General features: G+C 40.1%; 1 protein-coding gene across 3 annotated transcripts in view; it reads right to left on the minus strand.

The window, feature by feature from the left end:
* LOC136432688 (Fanconi anemia group M protein-like) overlaps positions 1-15070 on the minus strand; it is a 29346-nt gene that overhangs the window by 7645 nt on the left and 6631 nt on the right. For 2 of the 3 annotated variants that reach the window (XM_066424141.1, XM_066424142.1), the window contains exons 4-15: positions 14084-14161; positions 13649-13807; positions 13337-13468; positions 12863-13127; positions 12308-12439; positions 11396-11595; positions 10594-10800; positions 10027-10264; positions 9543-9688; positions 8645-8736; positions 5645-7986; positions 5199-5291 (exon numbers count right to left, since the gene is read on the minus strand). In XM_066424141.1, coding sequence (XP_066280238.1) covers positions 5199-5291; positions 5645-7986; positions 8645-8736; positions 9543-9688; positions 10027-10264; positions 10594-10800; positions 11396-11595; positions 12308-12439; positions 12863-13127; positions 13337-13468; positions 13649-13807; positions 14084-14161 — 4084 coding nt within the window. The remainder of the gene's footprint in view (positions 1-5198; positions 5292-5644; positions 7987-8644; positions 8737-9542; positions 9689-10026; positions 10265-10593; positions 10801-11395; positions 11596-12307; positions 12440-12862; positions 13128-13336; positions 13469-13648; positions 13808-14083; positions 14162-15070) is intronic. The other variant, XM_066424144.1, reaches the window with a different exon arrangement.

Genomic DNA, 15070 nt, shown 5'->3' on the forward strand with positions numbered 1-15070 from the left:
TGTAAATCTGTAATGTGCCAGGGCCTTTTGATTATTCATGGTATAAATAGACCATATATAAGTCACCTCAGCACCCACAAAACCAGACAAAAAAACATCGATCTGTTGTGCAAAGTACTGTACAAAATAAAACTTGACTAGATTTTAGAGCACACTTGATACCAGTTTATCTCTAAGTTATTCCTTTTTTTTGCTGCATCTACCCATGGTCAAAACAAATTTTCGCTTTTCTCTTAGCATAAAATAAATATTAAAATGTTTGACTTGTTAATCATCCTATGCGTGACTCAGGGTTTGATACACCCACCTGCCATTTGTAGAAGAATTTTTGAGATTCAAAAGACGGCAGGCTCAGAATGCATGGTATTGTAGAAGAAAAAAAAAACTAAATTTGTATTTCAAATATGTCTGCATTCAGTATCTCTGCCAAATTACATGGTGACATGTGGAACAAAAGCACAGACAGTCATGGTTTTATTTTATGCATAATTTCTGCAAAATTGTAAGAAGAAGAAACTGTCCATTTGTAGATTCAGAAGTCAATTGTCTCTCCAAAGCCTTGTTTTTGACCAGCTGGTCAGTACAAGTGCTCTCTTTTCATTACAGAGCTCAAAATCCGCACTTGCAACTTTGCAGAGAAAAATTAGATTGTAGGTAACAACGTTAGGCTTTATGAATCACAATGGCGCCTAGTAGCAGCATGCGAAAGCCTTAATCACATGCAGTGCAAGCATTTTGGTTTGCATTTCTTGTGGCAGTATCCAACAGGAACAATATTTGATGATGACGCTTTTGATAATGAACGGGAACAAAACAACATGATATGTATTTTGATAGAATTATAGGCTTCGTCAGGCCATTGACATTGCAAATCAGAAACAGCAGCTAATAATAATGTATTTCAACTGCAGCTGATAATAATGTTTTAGTTTGCTTAAACTTTTTCCAAATCGCTGGTAGAAATTCTGACATGCAATGTTGCATGCATAGGCAAGAAGAAAACATATGTTTGAGCCCTACTTTTTTTCTGTTTAGGTGACAGAACAACATGGGGAGAAAGCTACAACACATGCTGATTTTTCTTCTCATCATTCTGAAGGAGCCTAACATGCCAGAAGCTGACTGCAGCTGTACATCAACATCCTGTAACTGTGTCAATTTGAACCTAATCAACATCCCTCAGAACCTGTCAGCATCCATCTCTATCTTAGTTTTGACAAGTAATCAGATTACAACTATAAGTCAGTCAAAGCTCGCAAGGTATGAGAACTTGTCCGAATTAGATCTGAGCATCAATAACATAACTAACATTCCTAACGATACATTCTCAAATCTACACCAGCTCCAAAATTTGTACCTGCACGAAAACAGGATAACTGAGATTCAGTTTGGTACATTTTCGAATCTACCCAAGCTCCAGAAGCTGTGCCTCGACAGCAACCAGGTTACTAAGATCCATTCTGGTTCGTTTTCAAATCTACCCAAGCTCAAATTTCTACACCTGCATAAAAACAAGATAACTAAGATTCAATCTGGTACATTCTCAAATCTGCCCCGGCTGAAAGTTCTGTGCTTCAACAAAAACAGTATATATGAAATTCAGAATGGTACATTCTCAAATCTCCCCAAGCTCCAAAATCTGCAACTTGACAAAAACAAGGTGAAAGTGATTCATTCTGGTACATTTTCAAATCTACTCCAGCTTAAGGACTTGTACCTGGCCTCAAACCGTATAATTGACATTCATCCTGGCACATTCTCCAATCTATTCCAGCTTAAATTCTTGTACCTGCAATTAAACCAAATAACAAACATTCGCCCTGATATATTCTCAGATCTTTGCAAGCTTCAACAACTATTCCTGACTGGTAACAGCATAACTAAGATTCAGGATGGCACATTCTCAAATTTACCAATGTTCAGTATTCTGTACCTGGACAAAAACAAGATAACTAAGATTCTGCCTGGCACATTCTCAAACTTACCCCAGCTAGTGACCTTGGACCTGTCCTACAACCAGATAACTGACCTTTATTCAGGTACACTCTCAAATCTGACCCAGCTGCATCGCCTCGATATAGACTCAAATCAGCTGTCTGTTCTTTCTATATCAGCATATGCTATATTGTCATCTATTTCTGATGTTGATATTAAGCAAAACCCTTGGCAATGTGACTGTAAAATGATTCCCTTCAGACTGAAAATGAATGGGTCTTTTCCATTCGAAAACCAGATAAAATGTGTCCAACCTGCCAACCTCATTGGACAAAACCTTAAAGATATCAATCCTGCAGATCTGATCTGTAAAGAGCCACCTACAATTCTCTGGTGCTTCAATTCCAAATGCAGCTCTGACCAGACAATATCACATCCTGTAGGCACCACACCTGCCTCACTGCCAGTTGACACAAAGAAACCAGATAGCAACATTTCCCATGAATCTGATCAAAGTTTCCCCCTTCCGATTGTCATTGGCTCTGTCTCTGGTACAGTAGTTGGTAGTGTCTTAATTGGTATCATCATTCTCACAACCTGGCATAAGAGGAGGGCCAGGAACCCTCTTTCAGGTCCTAATACCAAAGGTTCTTCAAGTGCTAGGAATCCTATGTACCACAGTGATGTGGAAACAACACCAAATGACCCAACATCTAACAGTACAGATCCAGGGAAACCTGCTAAAAACAAGGGCCTTGAACCAACCTACAGAAACATACCTAATACTGCTGGGACTACCCCGGGGGGACCCATTCTCCCACATAGCCAAGGTGCTGATGCCCTGCCAGCTATCTCAGAACCCCACCTGTACGAAGATGTGGACCAGCCAACAAAGAAGCCCAAACCAAAAGATACTCCAAAGCAATCTGCTAAAAACAAGGCCCTTGCACCAGCCAACAGATATACACCTCTTAAAAAAGTTAAAGCTGAGACTACCCTGGGGGGCCCCATCTCCTCACACACCCTAGGTGCTGATGCCCTGTCAGCTGTGTCAGACCCTCACGTTTATGAATATATGGGGCCACCACCAATGAACCCCAAACCAAAAGACACATTTCCAGAGCAATCTGCTGAAAACAAGACTTATTCACCACCCAATGGAACCTCTCAATCCTTGGATGCTAAAAATCCATCATATGGCACAGGGCCAGCAGTCTCACAGACAAGTTCACTGTACAAAAACCCAATTCAAAAGCAATTTGATAAAAACAAGGCCCTTGCACCATTTGACAGAAACACTCAATCCTTGGATGAAGAAAATGTATCATATAGCAGAGGGCTTGCAGTCTCACACCAAAATTCATTATACAAAGATGTGGAAACATCCAAAAAGGCCCCAAAATCAGGTTCTTAGGGTGCATCTTAAAGGAAATCTGCTGGAACAAGGCAATTGCTAACAAATTGAACTAAATCTGCTAAGGATGAGTCTAAACACTCCCCTTCTCCTTTCCACAAAGGTGCCGATGGACATCCTGAGGTGTTTTAATTACAACAAACAGCCCTTTTATGAAAATCCTGACCTAAAATGGCAATGACTGATATCCTGATGGTCAAACTGCCCTATCAATGATTATAAGAACCAAGTTTTCAATTGCAATTGCTAAAAAACAACTAATAATATCAACTAGTATAGACTGAAAACAACCTGGCTTACTTATTTGCATTTCATACCACTAAAGCTGAACGTGTAATGACTAATGGCGCACATTCATTTGAGCATAGTCCAGTGGTTAGTGACATTGCCTCTAGATCTGGGCATGAGGTCGGGAGTTCAAATCCCGGCTGTTGTCGCTCTCCCGACATGCACACTACTGGAAAGGGCCAGCGTTCTAGGATGGGCCACTATTCATTGTACTTGTCAAGAAGACTTAGCCAAGGGGAATTTTCCTGGTACATTGTACAAGGTCCTATGATCATGTTGTACATAGTTTCTTTCTTCCTTTCTCTCTTTAAGGCATGGGTCATAAATCAAGGCACATAAGTTTGACAAAGGGAATCTGAATCAACTGTAAAAAAATAATTCTACAAGTGCACGATCATTCAGGAGCCTCAATGTTTTTCTGTCTTCTTAAAGCAATTGCCACAACTTCACAGCCTGATATCATCATTCAATTCTCTATAAATATACACACACCTGTCCTTATGGCCAACCACTAGACAAGGATGTGAGACTTAGATTGTCTTATCTAATAGTATCTATCTATAATATTCATTCTGTTAGTGACAACTTAAACCAGTCAGGGTGTTTTATCTGCTTTTATGATATATGTTTCTCTTTTATAATATATATATGTTATGGTTAAGTTTTGTGTTTGTATGAACCTGAATTCTAACAGTCCATTCTGACATCAAGGTACCTGTGGTATATTTGGAAAAATTTCATTTTCACATGTACAATGTACGATAGTCACTAACATCATCCGGGCATGAAAATATCAACTTCAGAATTTAAGTTGAAAATATAGTAAATAACATAGCAAACTAGTCACACGTTACTGGCTTATCATAAACAATGATAAAGTAGCAGCAAAATGCACTGGTAGCAATATCCCTGTAAGGGAACATCAGTTAGTTCATTTCTTGGCATTGAAAAATATAAAACTGGTCTGGAATGTACATTTATATCTGTGTGTTTGGTACACTCAGCTTCATAGAGGCATGTAGTCGGATCCAAGTTTTCCGGCCTTTTTTCGTATATCATTCTCTTGCTGAATTTTCATTAGTTTGAAAAAAATTAAATGTCCAAAAACCAAAAAATCAAATTAAAAGAAAGAATAGACACCTTGTAACTGTACAGTCAAGACTAATGACAAATCTACATTCACCAGTTTTTTTTTCTTCTTTTATCTACTCATTGTATACAATGTATATATTATCAACATTGTTACATTCATTATATTTGTAAATGCTACATGTATCTGTCTGGAAAGAGGAAAGCAGTTATTATGTTAAAATAGGTTTAATAAGTTGCAATGTAAAGCATTTATCTAAAAACAATACTTTCACTGGGAATATATAGCAGGAAAACAGCAAAAATGTCATTGACATTAATGACCCTCAAAGTCAAAGGTAATAAGCTAAGCCTTTATGTGCTGTTATTATGTACAAATGTATATCAGAAGCTGCTGATTATATGTGTAGAACATAGGGTTCTTCTTATAAGGGAATCACAAGCCAAACTACAATAAAAGTAGAGGTCTTACCTGGTTTGGGAGATTCACACATTTCACATGCAGACAACAAGGCATGGTTCAGGAAGGTGCAGGTGGAACAGTTCCAGGTGGCAGCAGATGCACCTGATGAATAGAGAGAAGCCATCCAATGTATGAAACTATCTCATTCTTAATAAACCGAGGTGTTGTCTACAATATGTATGATCATTATTGAGTATGACCATTATTGAGTGCGTTAATCCCAAGGCAAGCTCACAACACCATCTTTTCATATTCCAAAGATTTGTTTTCTATGTAGCCTTTAATTCTGTTGCTATTATGTTAATATAGAGTCCTTGTCATAGTATCAATATGTATCTACTAAACCAACATGATAATGCACATAACATACATGTATTGTACTAACATTGTCATCAAAAGCGTAGGCAAAGTTCGAATATACAAGCATAATGAAATATATACTGAATAATACAGACCTGGTTTATTTATGCCCATAGAAGTGTGTTTATCAACAGGTGTTTCTACATTCGTCTTATTTGATCCTCTACTTGGAGTGTTTCTATTGATTCTCTTCACACTTTCAGAGCTGTGTCTCTTCTGTACAGTAGGTCCTTTGGGAGTACATGTTTCAGCATACGAGTTGTGTGGGGTAGTATTTCTCTTGCTCCTCATTGATGTCGACCCCCTTGTACCAAACTTTCCAGGAACAGGGGTACTGGCTACTACATCACATTCAGAGAACAGCTCTTCATGTCCAAGTTCATCTGTGACATTGTCAGCATTAGAACAAAGAGAGTTATCTGCTTGTTGGTTGTGTGTTGCTCTCTTGGCAACCTGGCTGGATCTTTCAAATGGTGGAGTGTTGGGTACAGAATTAATAGAATCGTCTTCTTCAACACTTTGTACCTTAGTCCTCATTGGAAAAGGAAAGCCTTCTGACATAGTTTCCTTTTCGGTACCAATCAAATTCCTGTCAGTTTCGGTGACTTGACTGGAGGGGCTTGAATCAGCAAACATGTCCTCATCACTGAACTGTAGGTCAAACTGGGGTTCAAAAAGACTGTCCCCGCCCAGGTCAAAGTTCACAGCAATTGAACCCTCTTCCTCCACTTGAATCTGTCCTCCATCAGTATGTGTCAACCGAACATCTACATCTACTCCCAACAGACTATCATCATCTACAACAAGTTGTGTACATGGAGGTGTTTTGGTACAATCCATAGAAACTTTAGGTGGTTTGTCATTGTTGTAGCCCTGAATTGTAGTTGGTTCAGAAGCTGCTTCTGCATGGAAAGACTCCTCACAGTCAGAGAACAAAGATGGAGGACTACAGTCTGCAGGAAACGGGGGGTGGGCATCTGACATAGGAGAGATCTGGTGGTTTGTTGCAGCTTTGTTGCCTACGTTGCTTTTGTTAGGTACTTGATCATCTAATGTTATTGCCTGTTTTTCCATTTCAGGACATCTTGCTGTCCCTTCCTCAATGGCCATCTCTGCAAACAGGTCGTCACTTCCATTCCCAAACAGAGAGTCACTGTCACTCCCCTCCATGTCCTTCTCATCTACTGTTTTTGTTTCTTCTCGCGTTTTGTTTGGTTGAACCCATAAGTAATTAGTCTTCGCTGCATCAGCCTTTGACAAATTATTGCACAGATGAGAATCTTTTCTATTTTGCATTAATCTTGAAAAATCACCCGGTCTAGTGGTGTTTTCATTCTCTACATGTTTTGGCACCACCATTGAATGTTTTATACTTTGGATCACACTACTGTCTTTTGAATTTTCCCTGTTCTTTTCTTGCAAATCTGAATTTTCTGTCTTGTGCAATGTAAGACTGTTTTCATTAGCAATGTTGGTAGAAACAGCTTCAAAGACAAGTGACTTTTTGCAAGGAAAGGGTTGTTTGAGGAAATCTTCTTGAATTTCTTTCTCACTGTCTTCCATGGAGGAGCCAATTTCTTGCTCGAGTCTCTCCAGCCATTCAAAAGAGTCAAGAGATGGTGGGGTTGGTACTCTATAACTATCAGTGTCTCTTGTTAACTCTTTTGCAGGAATTACATTGTTTCTGTTTTCTTTCTGGGAAAATGTTGGGAAAATCGCTTCCCATTTATCTTCTTCATCTTCTTCCATGTCATCAGCTGCTGTGACAGTCATGTTGTTTTCTTGAACTGTACCATCATCATCATTATCATCATCAAATGGCAAATAGCCTTCATTCTCTACAATGACACCCTCCCCTGTGGTCTTACATGTAGATTGCAATGATCTGTTGTCCTGAACAACTTCTGCTTCTCTCTGCAAACTCCTATCTACACAAGAGTTATCCATGGCTGAGGTGCTTTCCTTTGCCTTGCCTTCTTGTGATTCAAAATCCGAGTCATGATCGAGTTCTACCACCACGGGTTTCCTCTTCTGTTTTGGCAGACTGTTAGGACCTCTTGGCGACTTCCTTTTGTCTTTTGCCCTCCCTACTTTGGTACCTTTGTTATTCCTGTCTGCATTTGTGTTGTTTACAGTGTTTGGGTTGAGTGTTATGACAGGCAAGTCATCATCAGAATCGATTGGCTGGGCTTCGCGAACTTCAAATGTTTTGCTTCTCCTCTTCTCTGTTGAAGTGTTCTTTTCCGCATCTCCCTGCGTTTTTTCTTTGGATCTGGGCTCTGTAACAAAGCTCCTGATGTCGCCGCGTGAGGTACCGTTTGTCGTGATGATGTCGTCTTTGTTGAGGAACGCCTTCATCTCCATGGCATAGCTGTCATCATCCTCAGCATCTTTTTGGAGGTCGATGAACTCCATCAGCTCTACAAAGTTTTTGCACCTAAGGGAAAGCAGAAAAATAAAAAAAATTCATTAAAGCAGGTTTTTATTCATGAGTGTAAAAAGACTGATGAATTTGTTTCACTTTGCTTCTATCTAGTGTCACCATAATGACCTTGTGACAAAATAAACCCAACAAAACTATCATAACCACACCAAACAATCGCACCATTATGATACCTCTTTGCATAGCATATTACACAAAACTATTATTGATAATGTCAGTTAGACAGCAAGATTACAACTGCTATTTGATTCGAATACAAAGCAAAACGAGGTCACTCATGTTGAATTTTCAGGGACCCCATGGCCTTCCTCAATACCATTCTCCTACATGTATGCAGAGCCTCACCTGTAGTCTATACAATAACCTCAGGGAGACTATGATAAACCATGCTGAGGTGTTCACTTTTGTGGGTGCTGCCTCTAACCAGCTGTCAGCCTAAATGTTTTCTTTAGGGAAAGCTGATTCTCTGATTGGCTGACAGCTTGTTAAAGGCCACACACAAAAAAGTGAAAACCTAAGCTCGTTTAAGCAGTGCCTCTCCAAGTTAATTGTATAGGCCCTGGGCAAGGCTTTGTGTAGGAGAATGCCTCAGACCTGTGACTTTGATTGACTCTCGGTCAAAGGTGAATGTAAAACAAGATGGCCATCCTACCGTTGTGAATGTCCCACTAGGTGAGTGGGCTGCAGTCTGCTCTGCCAGATGGACCACTCTGTTAGAGACAGGCTTGGTCGTCTGGGCTGCTCCTGTTTGACATGATGTATGGAACAAACAAACGAGATTAACATTGTGGTAATATCCTTGATATAGCATGCAGAATGTGTTGTGTACAAGTTGGAAAGATTTTCACTGGCTTGTCAGATGCACTGTTGACAAAGTAAAGCAGAATACACATCTGTGACAGGACCTCTCCTTAGTACTGAGCCGAGTATCACTAACTATTTAATATCTGTGACAGGACCTCTCCTTGGTACTGAACTGAGTATCAACAGCTATTACGTATCTGTGACAGGACCTCTCCTTCGTACTGAACTGGGTATTACTAACTATTACATAACTGTGATAAGACCTCACCTTGGTACTGAACTGAGTATCACCAACTATCACATTTCTGTGACAGTACCTCTCCTTGGTACTGAACTGAGTATCGTGAACTATAACATATCTGTAATGGGACCTCTTCTTGGTACTGAATTGAGTATCACCAACTGTTACATATCTGTGACAGGACCTCTCCTTGGTACTGAAATGGGTATCACTATCACCTATCTGTGACAGGACCTCTCCTTGGTACTGAACTGAGTATCACCAACTGTTACATATCTGTGACAGGACCTCTCCTTGGTACTGAACTGGGTTTCACAAACTTATGAATCTGTAATAGGAGCTCCCCTTAGTACTGCACCAGGTATCACCAACTATTTCATGTCTGTGGCAGGACCTCTCCTTGGTACCTAACTGGGAATTACTTTAACATATCATAAACCTCTCCTTGGTACTGAACTGAGTTTAACTATATGAACAGGAAAGGAACAAATCTTGAAGTACCAACCCTTGCTGTTGTATCCTTTAGGTATGCAAAACGAGCAGGCTGTAGAATGGGTACAGCTTTCTCCTCCTCGGCTGACAGCTTGTACCTCTCGTTCCAAACAGCTAGCTCCTGAGCTGTCAGGACCCCATCATCTTTTCCAGCTTTACCTGAAAAATTAGAACACCATGGGCTACTAATGCACTAAAAATAGTATAGTACAAACCATGAAGATGAAAGGAAAAAGGGTGTTAAATTCTAGTTCGTTTCTTTATAAGAATGTGTACTGAAAAGAAGAGTAGTTGCTCCAAGGTAGTTTAGGTGCAAGTACATGCAAGTAAACAAGATAAATTTGCACACAAAATACAGCTATTGCACCATATCCTATACAAAGATAGTCAACACACATGAACCTCAGTAGTACAATTATCCCAAACTCTGGTAATCTAAAACTACACGTACATATACATTCTAATTCCCCTCCAAAAAGTCAGATACATTCGAGTACCTTTTGGCTGTGCATTTGTGAAAGAAGCGATGGCCTTGTTTCCCTTGACAGACCCCCTCCTGTCCTTCCCCTTTACTGTGCATTGATAGCTCCCCACAGTGATGTGCATCTTGTGTACAGCTGGGTTCAGCCCTAGAGGGACCATCCTGGGGTTGTTCATGTAGAAGTTCAGAGACCTGGTACTACCCTGTAAGGCCTTGTGGATGCTCTTCTTACTGTACTGGCTCTGGTTGTAGATCTAGGAAAGGTGAATTAAAGACAATAGGCCAGTTAAAAAAACATTACAGCTGGTTGCTTTGAAACTCCCTAGCCATTTGTCTGGTTAAGGAGTTTATGGTAGGCTACCGAAAACTAGGGACTTCATGAGTCAAGAGCCTTTGAGTTATTTTCCAATGCTGGAAATGTGAAAAATTTACACAAATATGTAAAAAAAATTAGTGGCAAATGTCGATCTGAATGGGTATCTTTATATTCAGAATATTTGCAGTTTTGGCACCAAAATTCTTTACTTATCTTTAACCTGCAAGAAATTAAATATTTGAAAGATAGCTTAAAACTTGACCCTACCCTTTCCTCCTTTCCTTCGGTAACAAGCATGACAATCCTGCCCTGCCTCTTCCTGCCTGTGCGGCCCATCCTCTGCACCAGTCTGATCGGGCTCTTGTGTGCATCGAAACACACGATCAGGTCCACGTCCCCGATGTCCAGCCCCTCCTCACCCACACACGTGGACACAAGCACGTTGTAACCACCCTCGCGGAACTTCTTCATCACCTGGGAGACAGAAAATAACAAGATTCTATTCGTTTGGGTTCAATCAAAACCTTGAAAAAATATCTGACAGCATTTATGTGACTGTTACTGTTACCTTCTAATTTGTACTCATCCTCTTTTTCATTAAGATGGATGCCTAGTAGAAACACATATAAAACATCTTACTCCAGTGTATGTACAATGTAAATATCTGCTTCTTTCATGAACAAAATGATCTTGAATGGATATGCACAATACAAGTATGGTTGTCACATAATGGAGTATAACATTTTCAATTATACATGCAGCTTTGCACATGAATGCAAGAGATTGCAAGTTGCTGCAAGCTCCTGAAGAAAAAAAAGGGGAAATTTCGCACTGTCTGATATCTGATCTACAATGTGGTGTATGAATTGCATCAGGTGGAGATATTTCTTCCTACAACACACTTCGGTGATATCAAAACTGCAATATCTTTTTCAAAATCAGTGTCTGTCCTTTTTCATTAACTTGGTCATGAAGTATGGAAAGTCTGAAGTCCAATCTCTTGCACCCATATCTATATTGAGGACAGCTGCACTTAGCTCTTGAAACTATTCAGTGCTGTCAAACTTACAGCCAGCTGTTCCTTCTGCGTGAACCCCTTCTTGACCTTGCCGGTGGAGGCCTGTCCGATGAAGGTCATGACCCTGACGAGAGGTCGCTGCTGGTTGAGGATGTCAGCAATTTCCTGTACGCTGTCACGGTACTGCGCGAAGATCATGACACGGGAGGCTGCTGGTTTGGCCATTGCCTGGGTACTACTGCCCGCTGCTTCTGTGGAAATTTACGCATGGTTGCAAAGACAAATCGTACATACTAGTTTTAACAAAACGAAAACAGAATTAGATGTTTAGAAGATATGTATCAAAACTTTTCAAAAGAATTCTTAAAGGCAACCTAAGCAATATTAGGGCGTTGAAAGTCATATTTCAAAATCAATTTTTTTCTGATTTCTATCCATAGTAAGTTTAGATAACACTATCCCATCGCATATCGACCATCATGGAGCAAAAATGTGATGTCATTGAAAATCTGAGCACTTGGAGGCCAGCTATCATTTCAAATCTTCCGAACATGCACGATTCTGACCGATAAGTCCCGAACGCTTCCGAAGAAATCACGTGGTCATGGCTCAATGTGCTTGGGCATTGTGACGTCATGCGGCCGGAAGTTACCGAAAATTGTCGACAGAAAACGGTTACGGCTGGATTCTGGGCTGATTTTTTTGGGGACCCAATAAATAGAATACTCTTTTTATGGCTTGCTTCTGTGCTATTTTTAAACGCCCAAAGTATGAAATAATGATGCAGATGTGCTAATATGGGGAAGAAAATGTAAATTTCAACCTCACGAAACAGAATTGTTTTCCCCAGAATATTTCAAGTTTTACCCCCTGAAATCGCTTAGGGCACCCAAGAATGTATAAAACTATGATTGTGAACTTTTGACGACTAAATAGTTGATAACAATCTAGAGCAAACGGTACCATTATCAAACTGTCGGAAGTGTTGTTGCACCACCTCTTCCAGCTTGGCCAGTTTGGGATGACTCACTACCACAGGCTTTTGGGAACTGGGCCCCTTCCTCTGGGTAAACGTCTTTGGAGAAGTGCAGACACCTGATGAAACCATTGCAAACATGTTAGCATTGCAGTCAAGTGGTACACTACTGAAATAACAAAATAGTAGCTACAAAGGAAAGTAGTCATTCTTGAATGTATGTATGTATGTTTGTATGTATGTATGTATGTATGGATGGATGGATGAATCAGTGGGAATGTCAGGAATTGATGAATGGATAGAAGGAAAGGATGAATAGATGGATGGATGAATGGATGGATGCTTGACTGCATGAATATGCAAATGAACAAACTGAACTGCAAGCTTTTCAAAAACTGGTCGTGACAATTTATCAATAGAGGTACATGCATAAGGATGCTGTCCATGTTAACTTAAAGCAAAAAGTAAAAAGCGCAACAAAATATGCCTAAAAAAACTACAATTATTCTAGATCAGATACAGACATAGACACATATACACACCTTGACCACCAAACAGTGCATGTCCTCCCCCTGACCCAATAGCATCACTGGGGTTGAACATCTCCTTGAGTTCACTCATCATCAACATGAAGTCTGGGTTCTGCGCCAGCTCTCTCTTCTTCTTGGACCCCTTCTCGTCCTCCATGATGTTGGCGAGGAACGAGTAGAAGGACTTCATCCCGTGCTGGAGGAGGAGCTCGTAGCCGTGGTACAGGCTGATGCACGTGGCGAAGTCTCCCTCCACACAACCCTGCAGGACTCGGTTCTGAGGCACGACAAAGGTAGTGACTGGTATACACAAAACGTTGTCTTGATGTCACACGTATCGCATATACATTCTTAACTATTTCCCTACCATGGGCTCATCTATGGACCAAATCTATACTGATTTTAGCAGAATTTAGTGGGGTGAGTGGGGATAGTGGGGTTAACCACTGAGTACTTCTTAATGTAATTTTTGGGAACATTTTTTACTTGTGCTTCGGGTGGAGGGTTTGCCCTGAAGAGGTCACGTGACTTCAGCAGCTGGAATTTGGTGATCTTGGCTGGGTCCCGACAGAACATGGCCTTGTTCCTCACCAGCCTGGCTACAAACACTCCAACGACCTGAAATATTCAAAGTCAAATCATACAAAAACAGTTACTGGAACCCAAGTTTTGGACATCATGTCAGCAATCTTAATCATGGAAAACATTTAAAGTTGGACAAACCAAAATTTTTGGACATAACCACAAGAATACAAAATCATCCTATGCTGATTCTATACTTGATTTATAAATACTTACAGCTAGATATCTGTTCTGTAACTGTTTGAGTTGGTCCCCAAGCGGCACAACAATCTTCTCCACCTTCCTCTCGTGCGTGTAGGGCTGGATGTCTACAGAGTCTTCTGATCTCAGCTCCACATGGGTGATCAACAGGTTAGAGAGAACCTGTTGGACCCCCTGGAAAAGTATATTTTTTAATCAGTATTTCCTGTTCTGAAAAATACATGTCTGTAGGGGATGTTGTGAGCATTGCAATAATATCTGTCAACTTTAACCACATAAAAATCAAGCATAGTACTGGTATATATATACATTTGTATGTAATGGGAAATGGTTGGGGTTTTCAGAATTTTATACATATCCCGAAATATGCTGCTAACAGCAATGCAAATAGCTGGATTCTACAGTATTACAAAATCAATAGTTACTTTCAAAAGTTAAAAGTAACAATACCTTGAGGTCTCCTCCAGGAGTTGCACTGAGCGCCAAAACTCTGAACTGCATGGTAAACTTTATGAGCTCCTGTACAACCTGAATATAATGTAAGAAACAAATATTGGCTGTTACATTACAGCTATTACAATGTACATGCAGCACAATATGACTAGACCAATCACAAATTACACACTTATTAACTTCTAGACATTTGGTTAATAAAAATCCTTCCTTTGTACAGGTCAGTGGCTAGCTCTGTTTCTACAGCCCTTGGACCACAGAGTTGCCCAAGCATTATAGCAGTGGCCTAGTCCACCACTCTTTCTCACAACTACTGCCTGAGTGCTAAGCAGAGAGTAGGCATTTATGTATCATTTTTTCAAGTCTTTGGTATGACCCAGCGACCTCCCAAATGCTAATCAAGCACTCTAGCCAGGCCTAGGACATTGCAGAGTTCTATATATACATGTATACATGTACTAATCAGTGTCTCACATTTAGCTGGTTTAAAGACATTTTATCAACTCTTGGCAAATTCTGTGCAAACTTGTGATTGTCCTATCAGCTTACACAACATGTTGAGTGATCATTTTTCTAAATCTCGATTTATGATTTTGTAAGGGCTCCCTTGGAAATCAGTCACCAACTTAACTGAAGGGACCACCCTAAAGATTCATAAATAAACTAGAGGGGCAACATTTGCGAGCAAATGCAGAATGTTTACCTTCATATGGTCTATCTTTACGTTTCTACCAGGTAGGATAAAGTGTTTTATTTAGTCAAGGACTTGATTTAGTTGATGCGTTGGCACATGTCCATGACACAGGATAAGTTCAGAAGAGACGTATGAATTCTCATACTTTTCGACCTGTAAGTGACCATAATGATGACCAACGAAATAGATGCATTATTTGTACAATCAATAAGGAAGATTTATATTTCAATTGTGCTAAATGATATGTATAGTATTCTCATGAGAAAGGTAACAAGGCTCAAGAGCAACAT

This window comes from Branchiostoma lanceolatum, chromosome 4, assembly GCF_035083965.1.
Source record: "Branchiostoma lanceolatum isolate klBraLanc5 chromosome 4, klBraLanc5.hap2, whole genome shotgun sequence".
Taxonomy (NCBI): Eukaryota; Metazoa; Chordata; class Leptocardii; order Amphioxiformes; family Branchiostomatidae; genus Branchiostoma; species Branchiostoma lanceolatum.